The sequence below is a fragment of the Trichomycterus rosablanca genome, chromosome 2 (genome assembly GCF_030014385.1).
Source record: "Trichomycterus rosablanca isolate fTriRos1 chromosome 2, fTriRos1.hap1, whole genome shotgun sequence".
Classification (NCBI taxonomy): Eukaryota; Metazoa; Chordata; class Actinopteri; order Siluriformes; family Trichomycteridae; genus Trichomycterus; species Trichomycterus rosablanca.
The window spans coordinates 15,554,011-15,579,714 of NC_085989.1; the positions used below are offsets into that span (position 1 = coordinate 15,554,011).

The window sequence follows — 25,704 nt, forward strand, 5'->3', positions numbered from 1 at the left end:
AAAACTTCTTTCCCCGTGCTAAAATCATAACAGTAATGCACGGTCTCGAGTGGCTTATTGCTTTTATAAAACGGCGGTCAACATAAAATATAATAAATACAACAATGTTTAATTCATAAATGTATTTATTGTGTATAAACTTACAATAAAGCATTCTTCCGCGACGCAAAATAGTTAGATTAACAGTGTTGCTAGGCAACATGAGGGCGAAAATAACATTAACTTTTTCTATTCAGTGGCGTATTAATATGGAATGATGTGAGGTGGTCATAGGTGTGCGTTTATCGGGGATTTTACAACGGCTTCGAACGCGGCTCAGCCAATCAGATTTTAGGACCGGAACTATCCGTTTTATAATGTCTGATACTTACACTGCTCTTCATTCATGGTCATTCAGCGCACTTTCTCATTATAGTTCACAAACACATCTAACCTTTGTCCTTTATGCTAGCTGATTTAGGGAAAATAGCTAATGGTATATTTTATACAGTTTATGGAATGGTTGATTTATAGAAGAGATTCTGTAATACATACAGTGTTCCATCATGCACTTGAACATGATCACGTGCTGTGGCTGGGGTTTATTTACATCAGTTCATCTTACTGCACATCACTATTTTGTTGATCAGCTTTTAGTAGTTACACCGATGAGCCAATATGCACACGGCAGTGCCTATTTCCTAACAGTTGTGTTTGTCATGGATCATGGTGAGAAATATATTAAATAACAGGCTGATGAAAGTTGAATGCAGCAGATATGCTTAGGTATAAAAACTTAAATGACTTTGGTAAGAACCAAATCATTGAGTTAAAGCATCTCTAAAACTGCAATAAGTGCTCACGGACAGCTGTAGTGAGTACCCACTGACAGTGATCTGAGTTGGGACAAGTCAGAAACTGTTGACGGGTTGTTGGGCAGTCAGGACTCAATGCCAGAGGACATGATTGTAGCCTCTGGAGCGGACCAACAAAAGTGCTACTGTGGCTCAAATTGCAATTGATTGTAATACTGGGGATGTGTCACAACACAGTGCATCGACTCCTTTTGTGTATCCAGGCCAATCATAGTACCCATGTTATTATGGAATTTGGATTTCTCTTCCCAACCATATCAGAGATTGTTCTGATATTGTGAAATTTAACTAACTAAACTGCTTTTAGCCTGTGATTTGTAATTGTCTTATTTATTCCAGTGTAATTTATTGCTACAGTTTTGTGCTGTGTTTTTGACCATGTATCTTTGGTAAAGCGTCTGAGTATTCTGGAAAGCACTCTATAAAATAAATGTGGTATTATTATTATTAATACCTGTACACTGGCCAAAGTACTAATTCAACAAATCCTGTTTTCTCCAAGATCATGTTGGTCATGCATATAATGCAATAAAGATTATTGCACTATACGTTGATCCACTTCACAGTTATACACACGCTGTAGGACTTTCTGGTAATGTCTTTCTACCAGATCTTGCCAAACCAGCCTTGTCATTGGAATGTGCACTTGTCAGTGTGCTCTCAGTGCTGGACTCCAGTGCATGCAGCCTAAAAACTGTGCCAGGTCTTGTATGCAGATCTGCTGTGGTGACCCCTAATACCGAATCAGTCAAAAGAAAAAAATACTTGATTTAATAAGTAGTTGTTAACATTACTATTACTATTACATAAACAGGTTTATTTAAAGTCAGTTTTTCCATAATCAGACTACTGAAGTGCATGTTAAATGCTGTAATTGGATTATCGTCATTATGTGAATTCTTGCAGTAATTGTTTGTGCATGTAAACATACTACTAAATCACCTGTAGTGTTAAAATACACCAGTCAACACTTATGGTACCTCATGTCATTAAAATCCCTTTCCAGCCGCTTCCGGTAAAAAGACGTGCTGCAACCAGAGCTGGATTCTGAGTATGTCGTATCGAATCCAGCTTTGCTTCACCGGGTCGAAGCTGAGTGGCTGTATGAGCAACGATTGGCCGGTTGCTCATATGGGGGGGGTGGGACAAAGAACCGGATGTGGGTCTCTCTCTGTCAGAATGCGATTACGACCTCTGCTGGCTGATTAGAGGCGCTTGCACAAGAGATGAGGGAGAGTGCCCTTAGGGTGTGTCTCTCCACATGCAATGCTAGGTGGCGCCAAACTCATCAATGTGTGGGTGGCAAAAATGCATCCGGCTGCTGCCCATGTTTCGGAGGGGATATGGGTTAGCTTCGATCTCCTCTGTCAGGGCAGGGTTCGGCATAGACGGAGAGGAAGCACGATGCAAATTGAACAATTGGATGCGCTAAAGGGGGAGAAAAAGGGGGAAAAAAATGTCCCTTTCCAGTTTTACTGTTGCCTTTTTACAAATATTCCAGATTGTGCAACAATTCTTTGGATCAGTTGTTTCGAATGTCATTGCATGACATGTTTGCGATGACTGATTTAGTGCTTTTATGACCAAATACTGCAGAGGACAAACTGGCTGCTATTTCTGCTATGTATGTATTCTGATATCCAGTATTTGACTTGGTATATCATTAGTGTATAAATCTTGCTGTCCAAGTAATTTATTCAACTGCACAGCCAATGGTCAATTTGTGTATGATTTTTTTTCTAGTATGTGCAAGCTGATGCTCCTTCCAGCAAGTCTCTCTCAGGACTAATTATCCAGCTCCTGCAGTTTCAGGAAGATGCCTTTGGTCGAAAAGCAACTAACCCAGGCCTCACCAAATTACCTGTGAGTCACTGCTTCTTGCTGTTTTTCCTCATATTTATTCTCTCTCTTTTTTCCACTCGTGCCTGCACCCTAATACTCTTGATGTTTGCTTTTTCCTTTTACAGACAAGATGTTTTTTGGACATGAAACCTGGTGGTGCACTATGTCACATTCTTGGATGTGTGTATAAATTTAAGACTGAGCAGGGCTGGTGAGTGTTCTTTTGTATGGCTGGAAGAAATGTGTGCCGACCAAATTACCCAAACATAGCACTACCAGAACCAATGTTGTAATTATGATTTCATGGCACTATAAAATACACTTAAATTTAAATTCCTTTTAATCCTTGTTGTTGAGATATTTATAATTGTCTTTAACGTTAAAAATATGTTTAAAACGATATGAGAGATTTTAGCTAGTTAAATCGATGTGTTGCTAATTGAGGGTGCCTCCACACCCATTGTTTCTTTGCTTTAGCCCGAATCTGTTCATGAGTTTAGTTACTTGAAGCGGTTTCCCCTTGGTTTGGTTTCTTTTTACAAACTATATGAGTGTTTACTCCACTTATTGGTCAGTTATGTCTAAGTTGGGAGCAAGAATGTGTCCTGAGTTTTGGTCTAGTGCATATTTCTATGCAATTAAATATGCTGCAATGGCAGAGGCATTTGTTTTATAGTGTCGGCAATAGCTAAAAACCAAGGTATGCCAGCATATTTCACTTTGAGGATACATTGGGTGTATATAAATAAATGCTGTACTGTTTTGCTGTACTACTTTGCAAAAAAGATGTGCTGCCTTCAGACGACAGCAGAAGAAGGCAGCTGATATTGAGAACATAAAATGACGTGTCGGATGGAAGACCCTGTTCTCACTACAAATAACTTGCTTCAGAGTTAGTTTGGCACTGGACAGAGACAACCTCCTCTCAAGGGTCTCGGTGTAGTTGTTTTGGTCTGCACCCAAATGCGATTACATTGTTCACACCTGACCAAACAAATCGCACCATGGGGAAAAAATTTACCAATTTAACGGGTCTAAAAAGTTAAAAACTGAGTTTAGTAGAGTAACTCTGGTCTTGAGCCTAACATTTCACAGCAGCATAGTAGAATCCAGGTACTCACTGAAGCATATTACAGGAACAACATGGTCAAAACAATTTGGAGCATGTTGTAAGAACACAGCAGCTGCTCCCCTGATTAAATAAAAACTAACGTTACATTAATAAAAACTTAAAAATCTTATCACATGAAAATGAATCAGAATGATCATCTAGGGCAGATGGAATGTGTTATTTTTCTTACATACAAATACACGTGTACAGCACAATTAAATTCTTTCTGCATATATCCCAGCTTCTTTGTAAGCTTGTAAGGTCAAAGCACAGGGGCAGCCATTGAATGGTGCCTCTGGAGCTGAGTTGTTCAAGGGCCTAACAGTGGCTGCATGGCAGAGCTGAGATTCAAACCCACAACCTTCCAGTTGGTTACCCACAGCTCTACCGGGCGGCACGGTGGCTAAGTGGGTAGCACTGTCGCCTCACAGCAAGAAGGTCCTGGGTTCGAACCCCAGGTCCTTTCGGTGTGGAGTTTGCATGTTCTCCCTGTGTTCGTGTGGGTTTCCTCTGGGTGCTCCAGTTTCCTCCCACAGTCCAAAGACATGCAAGTGAGTTGAATTGGAGACACTCCATGTCCATGACTGTGTTCGATATAACCTTGTGAACTGATGAATCTTGTGTGTAATGAGTAACTACTTTTCCTGTCATGAATGTAAGTGTAAAACATGACGTTAAAATACTATTAAACAAACAAACAAACCCACTGCTCTACCCACTATGCTACCGCTGTCCCATAATAAAAAAAATACAAAAATTTGTGAAAATGAAACTAATTTAATGCTATTTAACTGTTTTAACATGTTTACACATGTGAACAACTATGACACAGCAACTGTTATTTTCATTATACATTGATTATAATTATTATTTTTTTACCCCCACTTAATAAATTAAGAATATACATGTACAATGCCCTCTTAATGCCCTCCTAAAGGACTAGTTTAAATAATTCAACATTTAGTCTACATATGAAAAACTCTGAACTGAGTGACTACACACAAGTCATCTGTCAAACAAATGTTTTGTGTTTTTGTTCTTCACCACCTAAATGAGAATCAATGCACATTTACAGGTGTGATGTAAGTAAATACCAACTCAAGCATGTTTGAGCATGAACGTGCAGCAGCAGGAAATAAAATTTAAAGGAAAGTTGATTTAGAGGAATGATGAACTGGTGTATTGTTTACATTTATGGCCAAAGATATTGGCACCCGTTTCAGAAAAGGCACCACTTCTCTCAGGAAATGATATTTTAGGAGTCATGTTTTTTTTTCATTTGTTTACATTGCAACAACACAAAGCAGAAGGAAAAAAAAGTCAAATCTAATATCCTTCCATTCAGAAATGGACTAGACAGAATTGTCATTTCAAAATGATAAGAAATAATAGAATTTTAATTATGTAATTTTTTTAAAATTTGTATTTAACCTCAAATAGGTAGGCAGCAGGTGCTGGAAATATAAAAATTACATTTGCAACCAGGTTAAATGAAGGAAAGTGACTTAATCTTTGTGTCTGGGTGTGAAGAATGAGTAAAGAATTGCCTGGGGATGTAAACCAAAAGTGCAAAAGAATAAACAACCTCAAGGCTACAAGTACATCTCCAGAGAACTTAATGTTCATCTTCTTTAAGAAAATTTAAGCCCATGGCACTGTAACTGACCTCTCTGTACATGGACTGAAGAGGAGAAACTGAGGATTATTTGACTGGTTTGAATCAACCTCTGAACAACTTCTAAACAAAAAACCTCTGATCTGTGTCAGCTCAAACTATTAATCATCATCTGCATGAAATAGCATGCTATGGTAGGTGACCCAGGGAGACCCCACTGCTAAAAAGCCAGGCTGGAATTTGCCAGAGCTTTTGTGAGGAGGTCACAGTCTCTCTGGGAGAACATCATGTGGACAGATGAGACCAACAACATTTTGGTAAAGCACATCATTGTACAGTTTACAGAAAATTAAACAAGGCCTTCAAAGAAAAGAACACATCCTTACAGTCAAATATGGTAGAAATACCCAGAGGTTTTGGGGTTGCTTTGCTACTGCTGGCACTGGATGCCTTGATTTCATGCAAGATGTGAGCGTGTTTTAGGGCCCATTGTCAAAAACAGTGTTTCCGTCACTGGTAATGGGTTTTTCAGCAGGACAATAATGCAAAACATATTTCAAAAGCACCCAAAATGATTTAAGAAGGCACCATTTGTTGTTGTTTCAATGCAATAAAAGAAATAAACATGTGAATACTAAAGCATTTGTACTTGCTGCAATTTTCTCAGAGAAGTTAGCAGAAGGGGCATTTCCAATATTTTTGGCCATGGTTGTATATGTGCTGTTCGCCCTGTCTAAAGTTGGTACAATGGCTAATAAATTCTTTGTCCACAATGAAAAAGAAATATTAATGTAATGAAAAGTAGAGCCCACTATAACCTATTCATGTCCGAGGACGAATCATAAACGACTTCAAATGAATGCAACTACACAATAACATGCTAGTTTTAATACAGCATTGTCTAAAGGATTAATGGTCACAGGTATCTAGTAGTCGCTTAAATAACACTTCCCCAGATTTACCCTGTAAAGACAAAGTAACTCGAATCCCTGCAATCACTTGTACTTTAGTGCTTCCTTCATTTTTAGTGTTCATATTCAGCTAAACACGTTCATATTTCCTACATTTCTATCATCTTATGCTTTGCTCGAAGAGACCAATAAGAAAAAAATAATATGTACTTACTCAAAATCGTGCCTTAAAGCAATTGAATCATGCAAAGCAGACCATCCAATTATTAACAGTATACGAAGATTGATCCATAGACTAACTTAAATAAATTACAACATAACACATACAACATAATGTGCTGGGTTCCGGGACACAGTAGAATAAGTGGAAATGAAAAGATGGATAAATTAGCCAGAAAGATAATGCAAAATCCACCAAGTATCTCTGCAACAGATATCAAGCCATCAATAAATAAATACATTAAGGAAAAATGGCAAACTGAGTGGGACACACTTACGTCCAAACACATCCAAATATAAGCAATAAGCCAAGAATACACCAAGGAAGACGAGTGGACCAAGTTATATACACGATGTAGAATAGGTCATCCAAAAATCACTCACCAATACTTAGTAAAAAGGAGACAATCCCCCAACGTGTGAAAGATGCCAAACACAGCTTACAATAAAACATATTCTGATTGAATGCCCCACATACACCAATGAGAGACAACAGCTACACATACCTTGAACTGTTAAAGAAACCCTCAACCAAGAAAACACAAGAACAATCCTGAACTTCCTGGCAGAAACAAAAAAATATGAATGGACAAATAGAAACAAGAAAAATTTCTTAAACAGAACATCAGTCATTCCATAAATAACACAAATGAGTGTATAAAGTAGCGTAAAAAATCAATCAAATAAATAAATCTTATGCTTTGCTCTAGGCGCCGATTTGACCTGCAAAACCCATCCAGAGTGGACCGGAATGTAGAGATGTTCGTCAGTGTGGAGAAAGCCCTCATACAGGTACTGAGAAATTAAAGCATCAAGACTTGCAAAATATGCTGGATCCAGAGAATGATGCATACACAGATAACATGGCTAATTAGAGAGAAAAATGGAAATGTTTACCAAACAAATTTGGTAAAAACTGACTTTATATATGTATGATAACGAAAGAGATGTACGTCTACTAAATGACATCTCAATTCAAACACATACCCTCACCAAATCTCAGCTCTGCTACCGGCAGGCTATGCACCTGCATAAACAATGATTGGCTCGCTTGCAAGGAGGGTGCCGGAGAGGAATCCTCATAACAGATGCAACTACAACCTATGCTGGCTAATTGATGGCGCCTGCACAAAGGTGGGGAATAATGAGGATCAGGGTGTGACTCTCCATGCGCAAAGCTGATACACATATGAACTTACCTCGTGCAGATGAAAAGATGCTGCAGGCTACTGCACACGTCAGAGGGGGCATGTGTTAGTCACAGCTCTCCTCGGTCAGGCAGAGGTGGAGGTCAACATGAGTAGAGAGGAAGCGAAATGCAATCGGGTAATTGGATACGACTATATTGGAAAGAAAATTGGCGGGAAAATGCAAAAAAAATTTGCCTCACCCTAAGGGAACCTGGAGTACTTCTGGCTAGTACATGGAAAGTATGGGGCAACTTATGTGAGAGTGACCACTTCCTGTTAAGTAAAACCCTGGGTGGAACAGAGGCATAACAAACAACACAAAGCAACAAAATTCTACCCACAAAACGAGGGAAGCACAAACCCAATGAAATGGTGTACAGACATCCTAACAGAAACAGCAGAGGAACCAAATGACAACCCAAACAAACAAGAAACGTAATCCATGGTTCAACGATGACTGCAAAGCTGCTATAAAAGCACTTAATACAAAAAAGAGGGTTTATTAAAACACATATCCACTTAACTCAGAAATTTTAAATACAAATAAACAACGCCCTTTCAAATTCACATGTTTAGGATGTGTGGGGGAACCTCAGGGTTGCATCCTCTCTGTAATCCTTTTCTCCATCAAGCTAAACAGCATCAACCAAGTGATTATGCAGCCCATATGTGGACAATTTTTGCATATGCAGCAGGGGGAGACACATGCCAACAATTAAAAAAAGAAAACTACAATTGACTATAAACTACATCCAGGACTGGGCAGTTCTCCAAAACGAAAAGTATGCAACCACTTCTGCCAACTAAGATCCCTACACCCAGACCCAGAACTCTTTATAGATGGGAACAACATTAGGGTAGAAAAAGAGACAAAATTTCTTGGCTTAATACTAGAAAACGAACTGTTCTCAATATCACACGAGGCAACTCGAGAACAGATGCCAAAAAAATACTAAACATTATTAAAGTGTTAACGAAAACAGAATGGGGAGCTGACCACATGCTACATTTCTACAGAACATTGAAATGATCCTGCCTTGATTATATAAGTGTTGGTGCAGCAATGAAGTCTTCTAAACAAATGTTAGATGCCACCCACTGCCAGAGTCTAAGACTAGCCCAGGGTGCACTCAGAACGTCCCTGCTTTAAAGCTTATATTTGGAGGAAAATAAACCATTTCTAAACATTAGACGGGACAAATTAGCACTACAATACATAATCAAGCTCTTTCCTCAGTCTTTATTTCCAATTAAACCCACATCTACAGAAAAAAATGGTGTTTGTTGAATGAATAAGCCCCCACTTATAACATCTGAGCATCCAACTAGACATCCCCCTCCACACACACCCTCAGCATGGAACCTTTGCTGAAAATTAAAATTAAGGATACATCTTTTGCACTACCAACAATTTCTAGGAATAAGAATCAAACTCCCCAATCACAGGGCATTATACATGGACAGATCCAAAACAGAAAATCATGTAGTTGCAGCTATACCAACTCAGTATCCACCTACCAGACCAAAGCTCAGTTTTTATGGCAGAGTACTGCTGCTTGCATTACAATATATCCAAGAAGAACAACATGAAAAAATCCAATATATCCTCAACAAAGCAAACACACTACCGGAGTAACAATATCAAATCACCTTCTGTTGGATAGGCCATTATGTGTTTACAGGAAATGAACATGCAGACAGGAGGGCAAAAGCGCTAACAGGAAAGTAATAACTAACTTCTCCATTCCACCATCAGACATCAACCGCATATTAAAAGCATACAACAAAACAAACAGCAAGCTTCACTAAGTCATCCCCATCGTCAAAAAAATCATGCACAATCTCAATCAGCAGGACCACATAATTTGCACCTGATGCCTTATTGGATATACTAACCTCACACACAAGCACCAACCATGCAAATCATCACTGACAGTAAAACATATCCTATTTGACTGCCCGGACCTCAACACCGCAAAGAAAAATATTACTAAGAAGGAAACCTTAAGAAACTTTTAAGAAATACCACCAAAAATGCTAGGCTTTGTATAAATATGGACATTATTATCTTCTGAAATAACTGTGTTTTGGTATGAAATTATAATCAGAGCCATAGATGCTGATATGGCAATAATACCCAAATACTACTACTACCCATATACACAGTCTAGTCACATTATTATAGCCACTTCGTACTTTTGATGGCTGCAGCACATAGTTCATGAAGGAAGTCATGTTTCGTAAGCTGGCTTGGTGGGTATATAAGGTGTACAACAGGCTGTCTGCACATACAGTGTATCACAAAAGTGAGTACACCCCTCACATTTCTGCAGATATTTAAGTATATCTTTTCATGGGACAACACTGACAAAATGACACTTTGACACAATGAAAAGTAGTCTGTGTGCAGCTTATATAACAGTGTAAATTTATTCTTCCCTCAAAATAACTCAATATACAGCCATTAATGTCTAAACCACTGGCAACAAAAGTGAGTACACCCCTTAGTGAAAGTTCCTGAAGTGTCAATATTTTGTGTGGCCACCATTATTTCCCAGAACTGCCCTAACTCTCCTGGGCATGGAGTTTACCAGAGCTTCACAGGTTGCCACTGGAATGCTTTTCCACTCCTCCATGACGACATCACGGAGCTGGCGGATATTCGAGACTTTGCGCTCCTCCACCTTCCGCTTGAGGATGCCCCAAAGATGTTCTATTGGGTTTAGGTCTGGAGACATGCTTGGCCAGTCCATCACCTTTACCCTCAGCCTCTTCAATAAAGCAGTGGTCGTCTTAGAGGTGTGTTTGGGGTCATTATCATGCTGGAACACTGCCCTGCGACCCAGTTTCCGGAGGGAGGGGATCATGCTCTGCTTCAGTATTTCACAGTACATATTGGAGTTCATGTGTCCCTCAATGAAATGTAACTCCCCAACACCTGCTGCACTCATGCAGCCCCAGACCATGGCATTCCCACCACCATGCTTGACTGTAGGCATGACACACTTATCTTTGTACTCCTCACCTGATTGCCGCCACACATGCTTGAGACCATCTGAACCAAACAAATTAATCTTGGTCTCATCAGACCATAGGACATGGTTCCAGTAATCCATGTCCTTTGTTGACATGTCTTCAGCAAACTGTTTGCGGGCTTTCTTGTGTAGAGACTTCAGAAGAGGCTTCCTTCTGGGGTGACAGCCATGCAGACCAATTTGATGTAGTGTGCGGCGTATGGTCTGAGCACTGACAGGCTGACCCCCCACCTTTTCAATCTCTGCAGCAATGCTGACAGCACTCCTGCGCCTATCTTTCAAAGACAGCAGTTGGATGTGACGCTGAGCACGTGCACTCAGCTTCTTTGGACGACCAACGCGAGGTCTGTTCTGAGTGGACCCTGCTCTTTTAAAACGCTGGATGATCTTGGCCACTGTGCTGCAGCTTAGTTTCAGGGTGTTGGCAATCTTCTTGTAGCCTTGGCCATCTTCATGTAGCGCAACAATTCGTCTTTTAAGATCCTCAGAGAGTTCTTTGCCATGAGGTGCCATGTTGGAACTTTCAGTGACCAGTATGAGAGAGTGTGAGAGCTGTACTACTAAATTGAACACACCTGCTCCATATGCACACCTGAGACCTAGTAACACTAACAAATCACATGACATTTTGGAGGGAAAATGACAAGCAGTGCTCAATTTGGACATTTAGGGGTGTAGTCTCTTAGGGGTGTACTCACTTTTGTTGCCGGTGGTTTAGACATTAATGGCTGTATATTGAGTTATTTTGAGGGAAGAATAAATTTACACTGTTATATAAGCTGCACACAGACTACTTTTCATTGTGTCAAAGTGTCATTTTGTCAGTGTTGTCCCATGAAAAGATATACTTAAATATCTGCAGAAATGTGAGGGGTGTACTCACTTTTGTGATACACTGTATATCCTGCATTGCCCCCATGGGTGAAAGTACCTAATGGCTCTGGGAACAAAGGATTTTCTGAGTCTGTCTGTAGAGCAGCTCTGTGACAGTAATCTGTTACTGAACACACTTCTCTGCTGCTGTCTAGCTGCTGTCTGTGCTGCACACAGTGATTACTCTGGATATTGGCTGGTAGTCATAATAATGTGACTCGACTATGTACTTTTAGTGCAGATATCCACTTAAAAATATACATGCTATGACATACTTTTTCAAATAAAGGAGTATGAATAAACTCATTTTATTTAAATAAATTAAGTCTGTTATTATAAAATGAAATATAGTAATAGAAATGTTTGTGTTCAAATTGCACAAGGTTTTATTTTAAATGATGTTGCTATTTAGGAAATTTCAAGCAACAAATAGTAATTATCGTGTGTGTGTGTGTGTGTAGAATAACCTGCTGAGCAGACCTGTGGTATACTTATCTCCTGAGCTGGATCAGAAGCAGTCCAGCAAACTGAAAGACATCGTCACAAGACATCAGGTAAAGAAGCGTTTTTGTATGAGGAACAAACTTGCTCTTTTATTTGAAGTGACTTATGGAAGTGACACATTTTTTCTTTCAGGGTTCTGTCACAGAGGACCGGTTACAGGCCACTCATCAAATGTATCCCACCCCCACACCAGCAGATGAAGGTGTGTGTAGTATTTGAAGTCTGTGCACTTGCTTTGATGTAAATATACAGTAGTTGGTATGGTAGAAATGTGTGCTGCTGGTGGTAATGTGTGTGTTAATGATATGTTTTTATTTTATAGAAGATTGGTTCAGACCTGTTCTGCGGCTCGATCAACAGGTGATGGTACACTGGGGTATGTACCCAGACAGGTGAGCGTTTTACCCATGAACACATGCACACACTGGATTTAAAGGAATTAAGGGTTTGTACTATTACCTACATGTATATGTATGTGTTCGGTATTATCTCTAGCTATGATGCATGCCTGTCAGCCACTGATGTTGATGCAGATGTAGAGGAAGCTCCTGCTGAAGATCTACCATGGAAGGTGAAGCATATAATTCCATGCACAAATTGCATGTTTTAATTTCCCCATAGACTATAAAACTTTATTTTTGAAATGGTTCTCATGGTTGACTGATTATGATCATGTAGATATTGTTAGTTGTGGCACATTACATGACAAGTCAAAATGTTCTTCTAAACCAGACTTAAAAATTACTTCTTTAATTTAAATAAATTGGTATAAAAAAAAACTATGCAGACACCACAAATTACAGTTGAAATTTTGTTCTCATGGCAAATTGTCTGTAATTCCCCAGGGTTAGGAGGAACTTTTAAAATAATATAAATTTTAATGGGATTTGTGAGGTTCTACAAACATCTTTAATTAAAAAAAGCAGAATAAAGTTATATTTGGGTTTGTTCTCTTGTTGAAACTTCCAGATTTAGTTCCTTTCTATAATGCCCCAGTTCAATTTACAGAGAAGCATATAATCTCTGTACTTCACAGGGGGTTTGGTGTGCTTGAGATCATCAGCATGACAAGTAAATAATTGCCAATGAGTTAAGTCATTATTAAAAATATGTCCGTGGTGTTGTGTGATTTATTGAAATAAAGATGATCAGCACGCACTTTAATAGTGCACAGTTAAGTAAGTCTTGCTGTTAAGTCCTGCTGTTTTTAAGTCATTCCTGACTGCTTTGTTTTTATTAGTCAGCTTATGTTTTTATTACTTGCGTTAATAGGGACTTTGTTGCAGTAATTTAATATGATCAAAAAGTGTAATAATAAATGTAAAAAATCATGGCAAGCAAGACTTATATAATTATTTAATTATATTCTTGTTATGTTCCTTGAAGTGTCAATTGTGGGGAGCTGGGCATACAAGTCACTGTAAATATTGCTTCCAAATTGCATACAGGTCCATGCTAAATGGGTTCTGGACACAGACACATTTAATGAGTGGATGAATGAGGAAGACTACGAGGTGGATGACAACAAAAGGAGCATGAGCCATCGGCGGCGTATTTACCCACATGAAGAGGAGGTAGCTCACCGTCACTTTATTGTTTCCCTGTGTTTCAAAGAACTTTGTATCTTATCTGAAGTTGTTTTTGTACTCTAAGGAATCTAAGGTGTCAGGAAAGAAGAGGAGACGCTCGCCCTCTCCATCTTCATCTGAGTCTAGGAAAAAAGGAGGGAAAAAAGGGTGAGGTTTTAAATGTGCCTACTTTTGATTAAGCATCTGACAAGTGCTAAACCAAAAGGAGTCAATATTTTTATATATCTCAATTGTCAGATCTCTTGTGTAGTCATTAGTGTACAGTATGTGACTTGTGTTGGTCCTAAAGACTAGTATTAACATGAATCATTATTTAATATTAGTATGGTTTTTATTTTGAGATGCTCATTCTTGTAGCAATGAGAAATTCTTTCAGGATCATGTCTGTGAAGCAGTCCAGCCGATAGCAGAGACTAGATTTGAACTCAAGAGCAGTAGTGGTCTAGCATGTTAGACCGCCGTGCCATCCGAGTGCCTATCCAACAGCTTATTCCACTCTAAAATGTATCATCTTGACCATACTAGTGAAAAACGAACCCTGAATTTCCTTCTAGTTTGTGCTGACATGCACAACTTGGTGTACAGTTATTGCTTCTATACACTGTGTAGGGATCTATGTAGCCAAGAGAAGTTCTTTCCGATTCGTCTTGGCTGCTGTTAGCAATAGAGTCATATAGACCAAACACCTGAAGAGAAAGCATGTCAGATTTAAAATTAGTTAATGACTTTATGGCATAGATTGTGTTGTGGTTGGAAAAATAATTCAGGTTGTACATTTACATTTTCAGCATTTAGCAGAAGCTTTTATCCAAAGCGACAGTTGTGACAGTATACACTCCAAGCAATTGAGGATTAAGGGCCTTGCTCAAGGGCCCAACACTAGCAACCTGACAGTGGTGAGGCTTGAACCAGCAATCTTCTGATTACTGGACCAGTAACTTAACCACTAGGCTACAGCTGTCCAAGTAATAGTTTACTTGTGGAAATCATGAGTGTGCAGTGGAAGTGCGTTGAACCTGTTGCTACTGCTTTTGAGATTTTATCTTTTGTTTTCAGAATATATTCTTTGCACCCCATCAGAAAATACTTTTACCTTTTATTTTGGTCAAAAATTTTCTGTGAGAACTCGATGGGTTAAAAATGGGTAAAATGATTGCTCATGTGAATAATAGATCCACCTGACAAAGATTTTCTCAAATACATGATACATTTAGGAGCATAATAATGTGGACAGTGTTACAGTTTATTGTATGAAGAATGGATGGATAGTGCATTTTATCTGATTAAAATGTAAAATTTTCTGTTACATGTTTTTTTGAATTGCGGTTTAATGTGCTAGAACAACACTGGAGAGTGTTCAAACTCGTGAGTTCGAATCTTAGCAGAGGTACCGTCCACACATGTAATAATTGGCCGTGTTTGAGGGCTTGAAGGTCAGTCAGGCAGGGTCACTTCTTGCTGCCGCTGCTGGTCCAGGTGACTGCGCAAGCGGGGGTAGGGTCACATAAAGCTTAGCATAGCTTTAATTTACATTTTCGGCATTTAGCAGACACCCTTATTCAGAACGACTTACAGAAGTGCTTCCATAGTAAACATTATCTTACTCTAGTTTAAGTAGACAACAGTCCAAATATACAACTCTGCCGACACTGTTTGAACAAAATGTTTTTTAAATAAGTTGCTGTAGAAGGTTAGTAAGTGAATTTTATTGCTCAGCGTAAGTGCTTAGTAAAGAGGTAAATTGTTTTTTAAAGACAGTAAGACACTCAGATGGCTCTCTATATGCAATATGGCTCATTGTGTGAACCCAACGCTGGCGGGTGACCACAGACTGGACACGTTTCATGTGGTGTATGTTGATCCAACTCTCCGTAATCTGATCGGGGGTTGTGCAAGTAGCAGAGGAGTCATAATCAGGAATTGGAAATAAATACATTCGGAGATACAGACTGAAAAATACAAGATTTATTTTCAACAGTTGCAACAGCTACAGCACAGTTTTTGATCTTATGTATTAAATTGCAGCTCTTTTAAGAGGCGTGACCAGCAGGAGGAAGTGGATCCGGAAGAAGATCTGACTAAGGACATGGAGGACCCAACACCTGTCCCTAATATGGAGGAGGTCCAATTGCCTAAAAATGGTGTGTTCCCAATGTTTTTTTGGTAATTTTGTTAAGTTGTGGTTCTTTGTTGATGCCCAAATGCCAATAATTTTATTTTTATCATTTGTTTAGTAAACCTGAAGAAAGACAGTGAGAACACACCGGTAAAGGGAGGAATCATGGCTGACCTAGGTAAGCTAGTGTGTGTGTAACTGCTTGATTGTTTACATACAGCTATGTCAGTGTTCGGCTTCAAATTTAAGTTGAATTTTTGTGACATTTGTTTTTTTTTCTCTCACTCTTTTTAAATAGATGACCAGGAAGACGAGCTTATATCAGGTGTCAGAGTAAGTGTACAGCATCATGGTTAATGATCACAATGTTATTAGTCTGTGCAGCACTGTTTTCAGTAAACGTGGGCCTGCAACCTTTTAGACCTTTAAGCAAAAACACTGCTGCTTTGAACTTGGGTTGCTGTTGGGTTCCTATTTTTATCCTATCACACTAAAAGGCGCCCAGGTGGGATATTCCACTAGCACGCCAGCGCTGTGTTTGTTTACTCTCAGAGTTTGAGTCTCAGCTCCGTCACTGGTCGACTGGGCGTTTCTTAGCAGGCACAATTGGCAGTGCCTACAGCAGACAGAATTGGTAGGGAAAAAAAACAGACTTAAAAGAAGGGTGTGGTCTTCAACACTGTGTAAGGACCCTGGTTAGTAGCCCGAGGCGCCTGTACAAAAGTGGAGGAACGGGGAGATCAGTGCATAACTCTCCATGCACAAGACTAGCCTCAGACCCTCCACCACACTTAACAGTGGGCATTAGGTCCTTTTTGTGTAGTTATCCTCCAACTAAAAAGACAAGTAATCAGAAGGTCACCAGTTCAAGCCCCACCACTGCCAGGCTGTCACTGTTGGGCCGCCCTTACACCTCAATTGCTTAGACTATATACTGTAACAGCATTGTAAGTTGCTTTGGATAAAAGCGTCTGCTAAATGCCTAAAATGTACTAAACCGCTATCCCACCACTGCTGAGATCTCTAGCTCTTAAGTTCGAAAAATCAACTCTATCGGCCAGCTGGGCACCTACACACACATGATTGGCTATGTCTGAGGGTGGTTTGGAAGAAGAGATCCCTCATCGCTGCTGCAACTGCAGCTTCCACTGACTGGTCAATGGTGCTTGCACAGAGACGGGAAGTAATACATGACTCTCCGTACAAAATACTGATCCCTGTGTAAAAAAGATACGGTTGCCTACTACACACATGGCAGAGTGGGTATGTGTTAGGTACGGCCCTCCTCAGTCAGGTTAGGGAAAAATGCATTAAAAGAATAAAAATGGAACACTGATCTACAGTATAAATGAAAACATTTTCCATCCATTAATCATGGCATATGTAGTAATGTATCTTTAGTTATCAATCTATCAATTATATTTCACATACCTCCGTACTAATTTTTACCAGGAATGTAATCAACAATTGAGATAAGTGTACAGTCTTTTTACTTCTATAATTGTGGGTGTGTGTGTGTGTGTTTGCAGGATGAAGAGGATCAGGGCAGAGAGTTTGGACGTGGGATGGAAGGTGAAGAAAGTGCCACAGAGCAGACTCACCATATCATCATTCCCAGCTTTGCCTCTTGGTTTGACTATAATTGGTGAGTTTCCAAAGAGTTAACCAATTATCAGCCATGGTTACTAATTATTAACCATACTGAGGCGCTTATTATGCTGATTTTGTGGCTCGGAGCCGTGAGGCTCTGTTCTAAAAACTATTTATTTCTGTTTTTCCCCAGTGTTCATCAAATCGAGAGGAGAGCACTGCCTGAGTTCTTTAATGGAAAGAACAAGTCTAAATCACCAGAAATGTGAGCCATTAAAATGAATAATCAATATTCCCTGAGCATTAAATACATTTTTAAATTACTCTTGATACATTTTTGTGGTGTTGATGTCTGCAGCTATTTGGCGTATCGGAACTTCATGATTGACACATACCGGCTGAACCCTCAGGAGTACTTGACCTCCACCTCGAGCAGACGTAACCTGACTGGAGATGTGTGCGCTCTTGTAAGGTTAGAATAGAGTTTTTGAATATTAATTTATAACAGCAATATTAAACACATTCATTATAACACAAGACCTGGAATCTTGTGTAGGTCAAGGTAAAGCATCTTATTTGGGTTAAGCTCTGGACTCTGACTTAAGCTCTGGACTGGACTCTAATTCTCCCTCAGTTCAATTCTTTTTTTTAATTAAAAAAAAAAAATTTTTTTAATGCATTTTCTCCCCATTTTCCTCCCGATTTAGCGCACTCAATTTTGTCTTCCGCTGCTGAGAGATACCAGATTGCCTCCATGGAGAGCTCGTCGATGTACACTCCTCTTTCGACACCCATGCATTCTGCACAGGTGTCTCTTCCGCCAATCAGGGTCCTTACACAGCGTATGAGGACCCACCCACACACATTCCGGCCCCCACCCTGCAGATACGGTGGCCAATTAGTATCTGCTGCAGGCACTGCCAATTATGCCCGCTAGATGGTGCCCAGTTGATCGGTGGCAACACCGAGTTTCGAACCGGGGAGTTCAGAAATTCGGTCCTGGTGTGCAAGCGGAATATCCCGCTGCGCCACCTGGGCGCCCTCTTCAGTTCAATTCTGTTGTTGTTTTGATTTGCTTGGTGTGTTTACAGCTTTCTCATTGTTTTGTCAATGATGCAATTTTAAAATTGTGTCCTTAATTATTACAGACACTAAGGTAGCTAAGTGGTCATGAACCATGATGTTCCCATATTGGGCATTTTTCCCTTCTACAAAGCACAGCATTGCACATTTTTGTAGTATATATTTATGGAGCATTGTGGAATTCCTAGTTCATTTTTTATTTATTTTGCTTGGTTTTTTATCCAGATTTCATCCCAATTTAGACATTCCCTCATCCCACTCACTCTCAGCATTGCATGTCATACCTCTGATGTGATCTTTGCATACTACAAGATTACCAAATTTCCTCTACTTTGGATTAAACCATTAAAATTTATTTGAATCCTTTTTCGGTTCATTGAATTAGTTGTTTTAAATATGGAGTGGTTTCAATAAACACATCCTTAGTAGAGCAGGGTGTTTAACTATGGTGTTCAGTTAAGAATTTCAATTTATGCAAATATCCAGATCATTTCAAACACAATATTGAACTCAATATATTTCCCATCTGTGCATCAAAACCAGTTAAATGTCTGTGGTCGTTTGTGTTCATACAGGGTCCATGCATTCCTGGAGCAGTGGGGTCTTATAAATTACCAAGTGGATGCTGAGAGTAGACCCCTTCCTATGGGCCCTCCGCCAACACCTCACTTCAATGTTCTTACAGATTCTCCGTCAGCCCTGGTCCCTCTTCAGCACAGACCATTACAGGTAAACACAGCAACAGGATTTGTGCATGTGTAACCTTATCTTGCTTTCCAATGCAACATTAATGCATTTGTTAGGGACAGTTATCCTTCCTGTCTGAAGTGCTTAATCCTGTACATCCATAAACAGTTCAGATATAAAAGGGACAATCATATTCCGCTCCTTAGTTTTCACCATAGTTGCGACACGCCTTGAACACATCACAGCTGAAGCATATTTCGGGTGCTTCATGAGTTTCCAATGGTTTAGTCATGTTGTAACCTAACTTTGAGTCATACACACTAAAGTTATGGTAAGTTTCCAACAGCAGCAACCTGACAGGGGCTTGAATCAGTGGCCTTTAGATTACTAATCCAGCACCTTAACCGCTATGCTACAACTGCCTTGAAGTTTTAAGATCAGCAGTATTATGTAAGAGTTGGGTAACTGTGACATGGCAATAAAATGCATGATTTATTTTCTTTGTTCATTTTCTGTATCATTCAACTGATAAAATACACTGATCATCCATAACATTAAAACCACCTCCTTGTTTCTCCATTCACTGTCCATTATATCAGTTCCGCTTACTATATAGAAGAACTTTGTAGTTCTACAATTACTGACTGTAGTCCATCTGTTTCTCTACATACTGTTTTAGCCTGCTTTCAATGGTCAGTACTCCCACAGGACCACCACAGAGCAGGTATTATTTAGGTGGTGGATCAGTCTCAGCACTGCAGTGACAATGACGTGGTGGCAGTGTGTTAGTGTGTGTTGTGCTAGTATGAGTGGATAAGACACAGCAGCGCTGCTGGAGTTTTGAAATACCGTGTCCAGTCACAGTCCACTCTATGAGACACTCCTACCTAGTTGGTCCACCTTGTAGATGTAAAGTCAGAGACGATCGCTCATCTATTGCTGCTGTTTGAGTTGGTCATCTTCTAGACCTTTATCAGTGGTCACAGGACGCTGTTGGCTGGATATTTTTGGTTGGTGGACAATTCTCAGTCCAGCAGTGACAGTGAGGTATTTAAAAACTCCAGCAGCGCTGCTGGGTCTTATCCACTCATACCAGCACAACACACAATAACACACTACCATGTCATTGTCACTGCAGTGCTGAGAATGACCCACCACCCAAATAATACCTGCTCTGTGGTGGTCCTGAGAGAGCCGATAAAATGGACAATGTGTGTAGAAACAAGAAGTTGGTTTTAATGTTATGGCTGATCAGTGTAAGTGTAAATAGAGTGTAAAAAATTTTTGTGAGTACTGCTACTATTTTTCTCTACTGCTGCTCTTTGAGAGATGCCATGCAAAATTTCATTGTATCTGTTTATAGTGACAATAAAGAGTCTATTCTAAAATGGAATTCTACTATGTTTAGAGCTATACATCCTTATTTCCTTTGGGGTGAGTTGAATATTTGTTTTTTTTAATCAAATGGGAGGATACAATTCTGGACTCCTGTCACAAAGCCAGGTGTCAGTCCCAGAATCTGAATTGAACATAGCATAATAAATTTCTTTTTGTGTCTGTAGGTTTCAGCGTCACAGCATATGCTTCATTTTCCTGAGAAGAGCAGAGAAAAGCCATCAGACCTGCAGAACTTTGGTCTGCGCATTGACATTTATGCCAAGAGACATCCCAAGGTCTCACTCTCACACCTAAATAATGCTAAATTATTACCTGTGCTAGTTTTGTCACATGCTGAATTCGTATTCAGTCTTCCACATGTGCTGTTGAGAACTGTTCATGGTGCTAAAATTTTTTTACTAAGCAGTGTTTTCTCCAATCTGTAGCCTAAAGGAGCAAATGCAGGACGAGAGTGGACAGAACAAGAGACGTTGTTGCTCTTAGAGGTTGGTTTTGCAGCAGACACCTTAAAAATATCTATACATGGTTTGTGCAAATGTATTTTACAGGTGTAAATTTGTCATTGTTTGGTGTTTCGTAGGCATTAGAGATGTATAAAGATGACTGGAACAAGGTCTCCGAGCACGTGGGTAGCCGCACACAGGATGAGTGTATCCTGCACTTTTTGCGGTTACCCATAGAGGACCCTTACTTAGAGAACTCTGAAGCTTCAATGGGTCCTCTCGCCTACCAGCCTGTTCCTTTTAGCCAGTCAGGAAACCCTGTCATGAGCACAGTGGCCTTCCTGGCTTCAGTGGTTGACCCCAGAGTGGCGTCTGCGGCAGCCAAAGCAGCCCTGGGTGAGTTTGCATGTTGTGTGTATTAGTGCTGTATAAAAGAAATGTTATTTAACTAGCACCAATAAATAAAAGTTGCTTTTTAAGTAGAGGTCATAACTTAATAACCTTGTTTTCTTGATTCCTTATTTAATTATGAATTTTCCCTAATTTACCTCCCAATTTAGTCATTTTTGACAGAGGAGAGCTGTGATAAACACATGCCCCCTCAAACATGTGTAGTAGCCGACTGCTTCTTTTCACCTGCACAGCAATATGTATATGGAGATCAGTATCACGTATGGAGTCACGCATTGATCTCCATCGTCTCTGTGCCGTCACCATTGACCAGCCAGCAGTTGTTGTAATTGCAGCAGTTATGAGAAATCCATTTTTCTGTTATAGGTTAATGCAGAGATGTTCACAAGTCACAAAATACGAGTCACGAGTCTTTAGGCTAGAGTCTGAGTCAAGTCACGAGTCTTTAGGCTAGAGTCTGAGTCAAGTCACGAGTCTTTAGGCTAGAGTCCGAGTCAATATAATATACATAAAACATATATTGGAAATGTAGCGTAGAAATAAACAAATAATATGTAAGTTTAGATAAAAACAACAACAGATTAGCGACTGTATTTTGTCGTTTTACATAGTGCCTTTACTTTCCTAGGTACCAGTTAAAAGCTTAAACTGATGCGTTTTGTTTTCATTGCAAAACAAAAGCGTGATAAATCACGACACAGCGGCCCAAATCCCAAACACAGCAAAAAATCCATAATACTGCTTACCTTATGTTGTTCCAGATGCTATCAAATTTATAACCGTGTGTCCCATTAGAAATATAATCCGTTGTTTTGTAAATGTGCTTAGAATTAAAAACCTCCAAACTTTTCCCGGTTGTGAAGTAAAACATGAACACGAATGGGGAACATTTACCCATTGCATGCGTTGCAGGTTAAAACGGCCGGAGCGTTAGTAGAGAGCAGAAAATGACACTATCAGAACGATGTCGGATCTATATATAAAATTGTCACACATAACCAATGTTGCTGTTGCTGACTTTTGTTGTCCACAAGTCAATTTTCCTGAGTCACGAGTCGAGTCCGAGTCATCTGAAACAAGTCCGAGTAGAGTCTGAAGTCGCTGTGTGTGCAACTTATGTCAAGTCCGAGTCACAGACTCGAGTCCCCATCTCTGGGTTAATGACATCCCTAATGTCATAGCCACAAATAGATGGGTTATTATGCATTTTTATACACATTATTCATTATATATTACTATTGTTTTTACAAGGGATGTAACCAGAGGGGGGGTTTATGTACATATAAATTGACTAATAGCTAAGGCCTTGCTTAATGATGCCATTCTTCGCACTGAGGCAAGAAGGGAAAAGAAAAGACATAAATAGGACAGCTTGTCTGATGATAATAATAATATAGATGATTAAAGAAAATATATGACCACTCTGTGTAGTGTGTATTCTCAGGTGCTCACCACCTTGCTTTGTAATTAGTTTTCATCTCAAAATAAGGTCATCCAACATCTTATTTAGAGAGAGTGAGGCAAGTGAATTGTACTGCGTGAAATGTTTAACTCGCTTAGCAATGTCCACGTTCTTTTAATCAGGCATAAAAGAAAAGTCTGTCCATTGGTCACATCTGCATGTCGTTCTTTCTTTTTTGAAATATTTTTTTCTGTTTTTCCTTCCCATCATTTTCAGAGGAATTCTCCCGTGTAAGAGAACAAGCCCCTCCAGAGCTGCTTAACCCTTCTAATCAAAAAATGCAAGAACAAGGGCAATGTTTAGCAACACTGGATCCCATCTTTGGGCTACAATCAAGTAACTCAGGACTGGAGTCAGACCAACTAGAAAAGACAGGTAAATTTCACACATTTACAACATTTAGCAAACGCTTTTATACAAAGCTACAATCGTTGACCGTATACAATGCAAGAAATTATGGGTGGATGACTTTGCTCAAAGGCCCAACAGTGGCAACCTTTCAGTGGTGGGGCTTTAACAGTTACCACTGCTTAACATATTCACACACAGTGCACTCCTGAACACGCTATTTACAGGTTTGACTGATGTTGCCACTAGAATCTGTAGTCTGATTTACTGCTCTGCAAACACTGACGTCATGATTTTTCCCTTTTTTGAAGATGGAAGCAGATTAGAAAAGTTGGAGTTTGACTCTGAACAACCTGAAAAGGTGAGCGTAAGATTTAGTTTAGAGCTTAAATCTCTCTTAAATGTCTCTCTTTGTCTTATTTTTAAACCTCTGCATCTCAGCCTGCAGGAGAGAACCACACAGGAGAGTTACAGCAGGTCAAGAATGAGGAAAAAGATGAGACGGAAGGAGAGAAATGTGAGGAGAACAAAGCAGGTTTGTTTTTTTCAGCAACTACACGGACACAAATGCAGACACTCTTCTGAGTTTAGGTCTTTCAGGTACAACCTAACGTGTAAAATCATTGATATGCATCGAGCAAGGTCCTTTTCTAATCCAGCATGTCTATTTCCTTGTACATAAAGCAATGTCCATAAAGACATGGTTTGACCAATGTAATGTAGGGAACTTCACTGGGATGAATTGAAATTTTTTGCTGAGTATTAAGTGCAGTCTGGTTAATTGGTTTAACACTTTCTTTCTATGTACACAACATCTCTGTGGTAAAGAGGAAGGAATGGAGGTGGTCCATACCCAACAAGAAAATGAGGATAGAAGAAGGAGAGCAGAGCTTGAGCTGGTTGAAGCGAATATAGCCACAGCTGCAGCTGCTGCACTGGCTTCTGCTGCAACTAAAGCCAAGGTGAGTAACAACTTTTTCAGCTGATTCAGTTAACATCTCCGGTTGAGGCAGTGAACTGTGTTATGAACAAGAGGAGGAATTAAATTAGAGAACCAGGTTCTTTGAGCTTATTAAACAAACTTAACTTGAATTAGCATTTGTCTCTTCCAAAGTCTCATATTTTAAACAGTGGTTTATTATTGGCAAACAAACATAAGCAAGATTTTTTTTAATGAAGTTTATGTATATGACTACATTCACCTGTTCCTCAGACTGGGGTGACAATTCTCTTTTTAACAGCCCAGACAACACTGGAATGGCATCTGGGCAAATCTCTGGATGACACTGAGTGGCCCAGCCAAAGACCTTAAGACTTAAACCCTATTGAACATCTGTGGAGAAATCATGACGATGGCAGTTCACAGATACCCGTCATCAAATATGACGTAGCTGGAACAGCCATTAAGATTGAGATAAACTGCTCTATTCCATGTGTGCATAGCTTGTAGAGAAAATGGCTTCAACAAAGAGTTGAATGATAGGTTTAGGATTTTGAATGATTCGAACCTTCAGTGCTGATGCTTAGTGTAGTCGTGTTCTGTATTATACACCCGGGTAGTTTTTGCAACTTTAGAATAGCAGTCAGTAAAATAATCAAGGTATCTAAAATATTCATGTTTGGGTGCCCAGGTGGTGCAGCGGGATATTCCGCTAGCACACCAGCGCCGAAATTCTAAGCTCCTCGGTTCGAAACTCGCCGTTGCCACCGGTCGGCTGGCCGCCATCTAGCTGGCATAATTGACAGTGCCTGCAGCAGACACGGGCGGGATGACCAGACTATGGGGGTGGGGTCTTCAAACGCTGTGTAAGGACTTTGATTGGCAGATAAAGAGGCGCCTGTGCCGAGTGCATAGGTGAAAAAGTGTTCAGCAAAGGGGTGCACGCGGGACGGAGGAGGTGTGAGCAGCAATATACCCACCTTCGACTGCAATCAGGGATCCCCCAGCAGCGGAAGACAAATTGACTATGCTAAAATGGGAGAAAATGGAAGAAACTGCATAAATTAAATAGAAAAAATATATATATTCATGTTTATGTAATCTGAAAACAAATGTATGTTATAGATATGTTGCTTTCCTCACCATGAATTGATCCTTTGCTTTCTCCGTGAAGCACTTGGCTGCAGTGGAGGAGAGAAAGATCAAGTCTCTTGTGGCTCTACTGGTTGAGACGCAGATGAAGAAGCTAGAGATTAAGCTGAGGCACTTTGAGGAGCTGGAGACCATCATGGACAGAGAGAAAGAGGCAGTAGGTTCACATAGCCCATGTTGTGGAGTATATTCCCCACAGGGGAAGATGCATAGTTGTAAAATCTCAATTTCATTGTGTGTGTGTGTGTGTGTGTTAACAATTTGGTAGAGATAAAAGTCTTGAATATAAATTTTCCTAGTAGCACTGTGTGGACCCTGTGTGTGCGTGTGT

At 39.8% G+C, this 25,704-nt stretch overlaps 1 protein-coding gene across 1 annotated transcript in view; it reads left to right on the forward strand.

The window, feature by feature from the left end:
- The window catches only part of smarcc1b (SWI/SNF related, matrix associated, actin dependent regulator of chromatin, subfamily c, member 1b), a 31,688-nt gene that overhangs the window by 349 nt on the left and 5,635 nt on the right, over positions 1 to 25,704 (forward strand). Inside the window, exons 2-25 of the mRNA XM_063011896.1 lie at positions 2,598 to 2,717; positions 2,822 to 2,907; positions 7,263 to 7,344; positions 12,112 to 12,204; positions 12,287 to 12,356; positions 12,477 to 12,546; positions 12,650 to 12,725; positions 13,603 to 13,728; positions 13,808 to 13,890; positions 15,769 to 15,884; positions 15,978 to 16,037; positions 16,158 to 16,192; positions 17,389 to 17,504; positions 17,643 to 17,714; positions 17,808 to 17,921; positions 19,108 to 19,261; positions 20,782 to 20,892; positions 21,043 to 21,102; positions 21,198 to 21,456; positions 23,150 to 23,308; positions 23,593 to 23,642; positions 23,723 to 23,816; positions 24,110 to 24,243; positions 25,396 to 25,530. Of these exons, the coding sequence (XP_062867966.1) occupies positions 2,598 to 2,717; positions 2,822 to 2,907; positions 7,263 to 7,344; positions 12,112 to 12,204; positions 12,287 to 12,356; positions 12,477 to 12,546; positions 12,650 to 12,725; positions 13,603 to 13,728; positions 13,808 to 13,890; positions 15,769 to 15,884; positions 15,978 to 16,037; positions 16,158 to 16,192; positions 17,389 to 17,504; positions 17,643 to 17,714; positions 17,808 to 17,921; positions 19,108 to 19,261; positions 20,782 to 20,892; positions 21,043 to 21,102; positions 21,198 to 21,456; positions 23,150 to 23,308; positions 23,593 to 23,642; positions 23,723 to 23,816; positions 24,110 to 24,243; positions 25,396 to 25,530 (2,475 nt within the window). The remainder of the gene's footprint in view (positions 1 to 2,597; positions 2,718 to 2,821; positions 2,908 to 7,262; positions 7,345 to 12,111; positions 12,205 to 12,286; positions 12,357 to 12,476; positions 12,547 to 12,649; positions 12,726 to 13,602; positions 13,729 to 13,807; positions 13,891 to 15,768; positions 15,885 to 15,977; positions 16,038 to 16,157; positions 16,193 to 17,388; positions 17,505 to 17,642; positions 17,715 to 17,807; positions 17,922 to 19,107; positions 19,262 to 20,781; positions 20,893 to 21,042; positions 21,103 to 21,197; positions 21,457 to 23,149; positions 23,309 to 23,592; positions 23,643 to 23,722; positions 23,817 to 24,109; positions 24,244 to 25,395; positions 25,531 to 25,704) is intronic.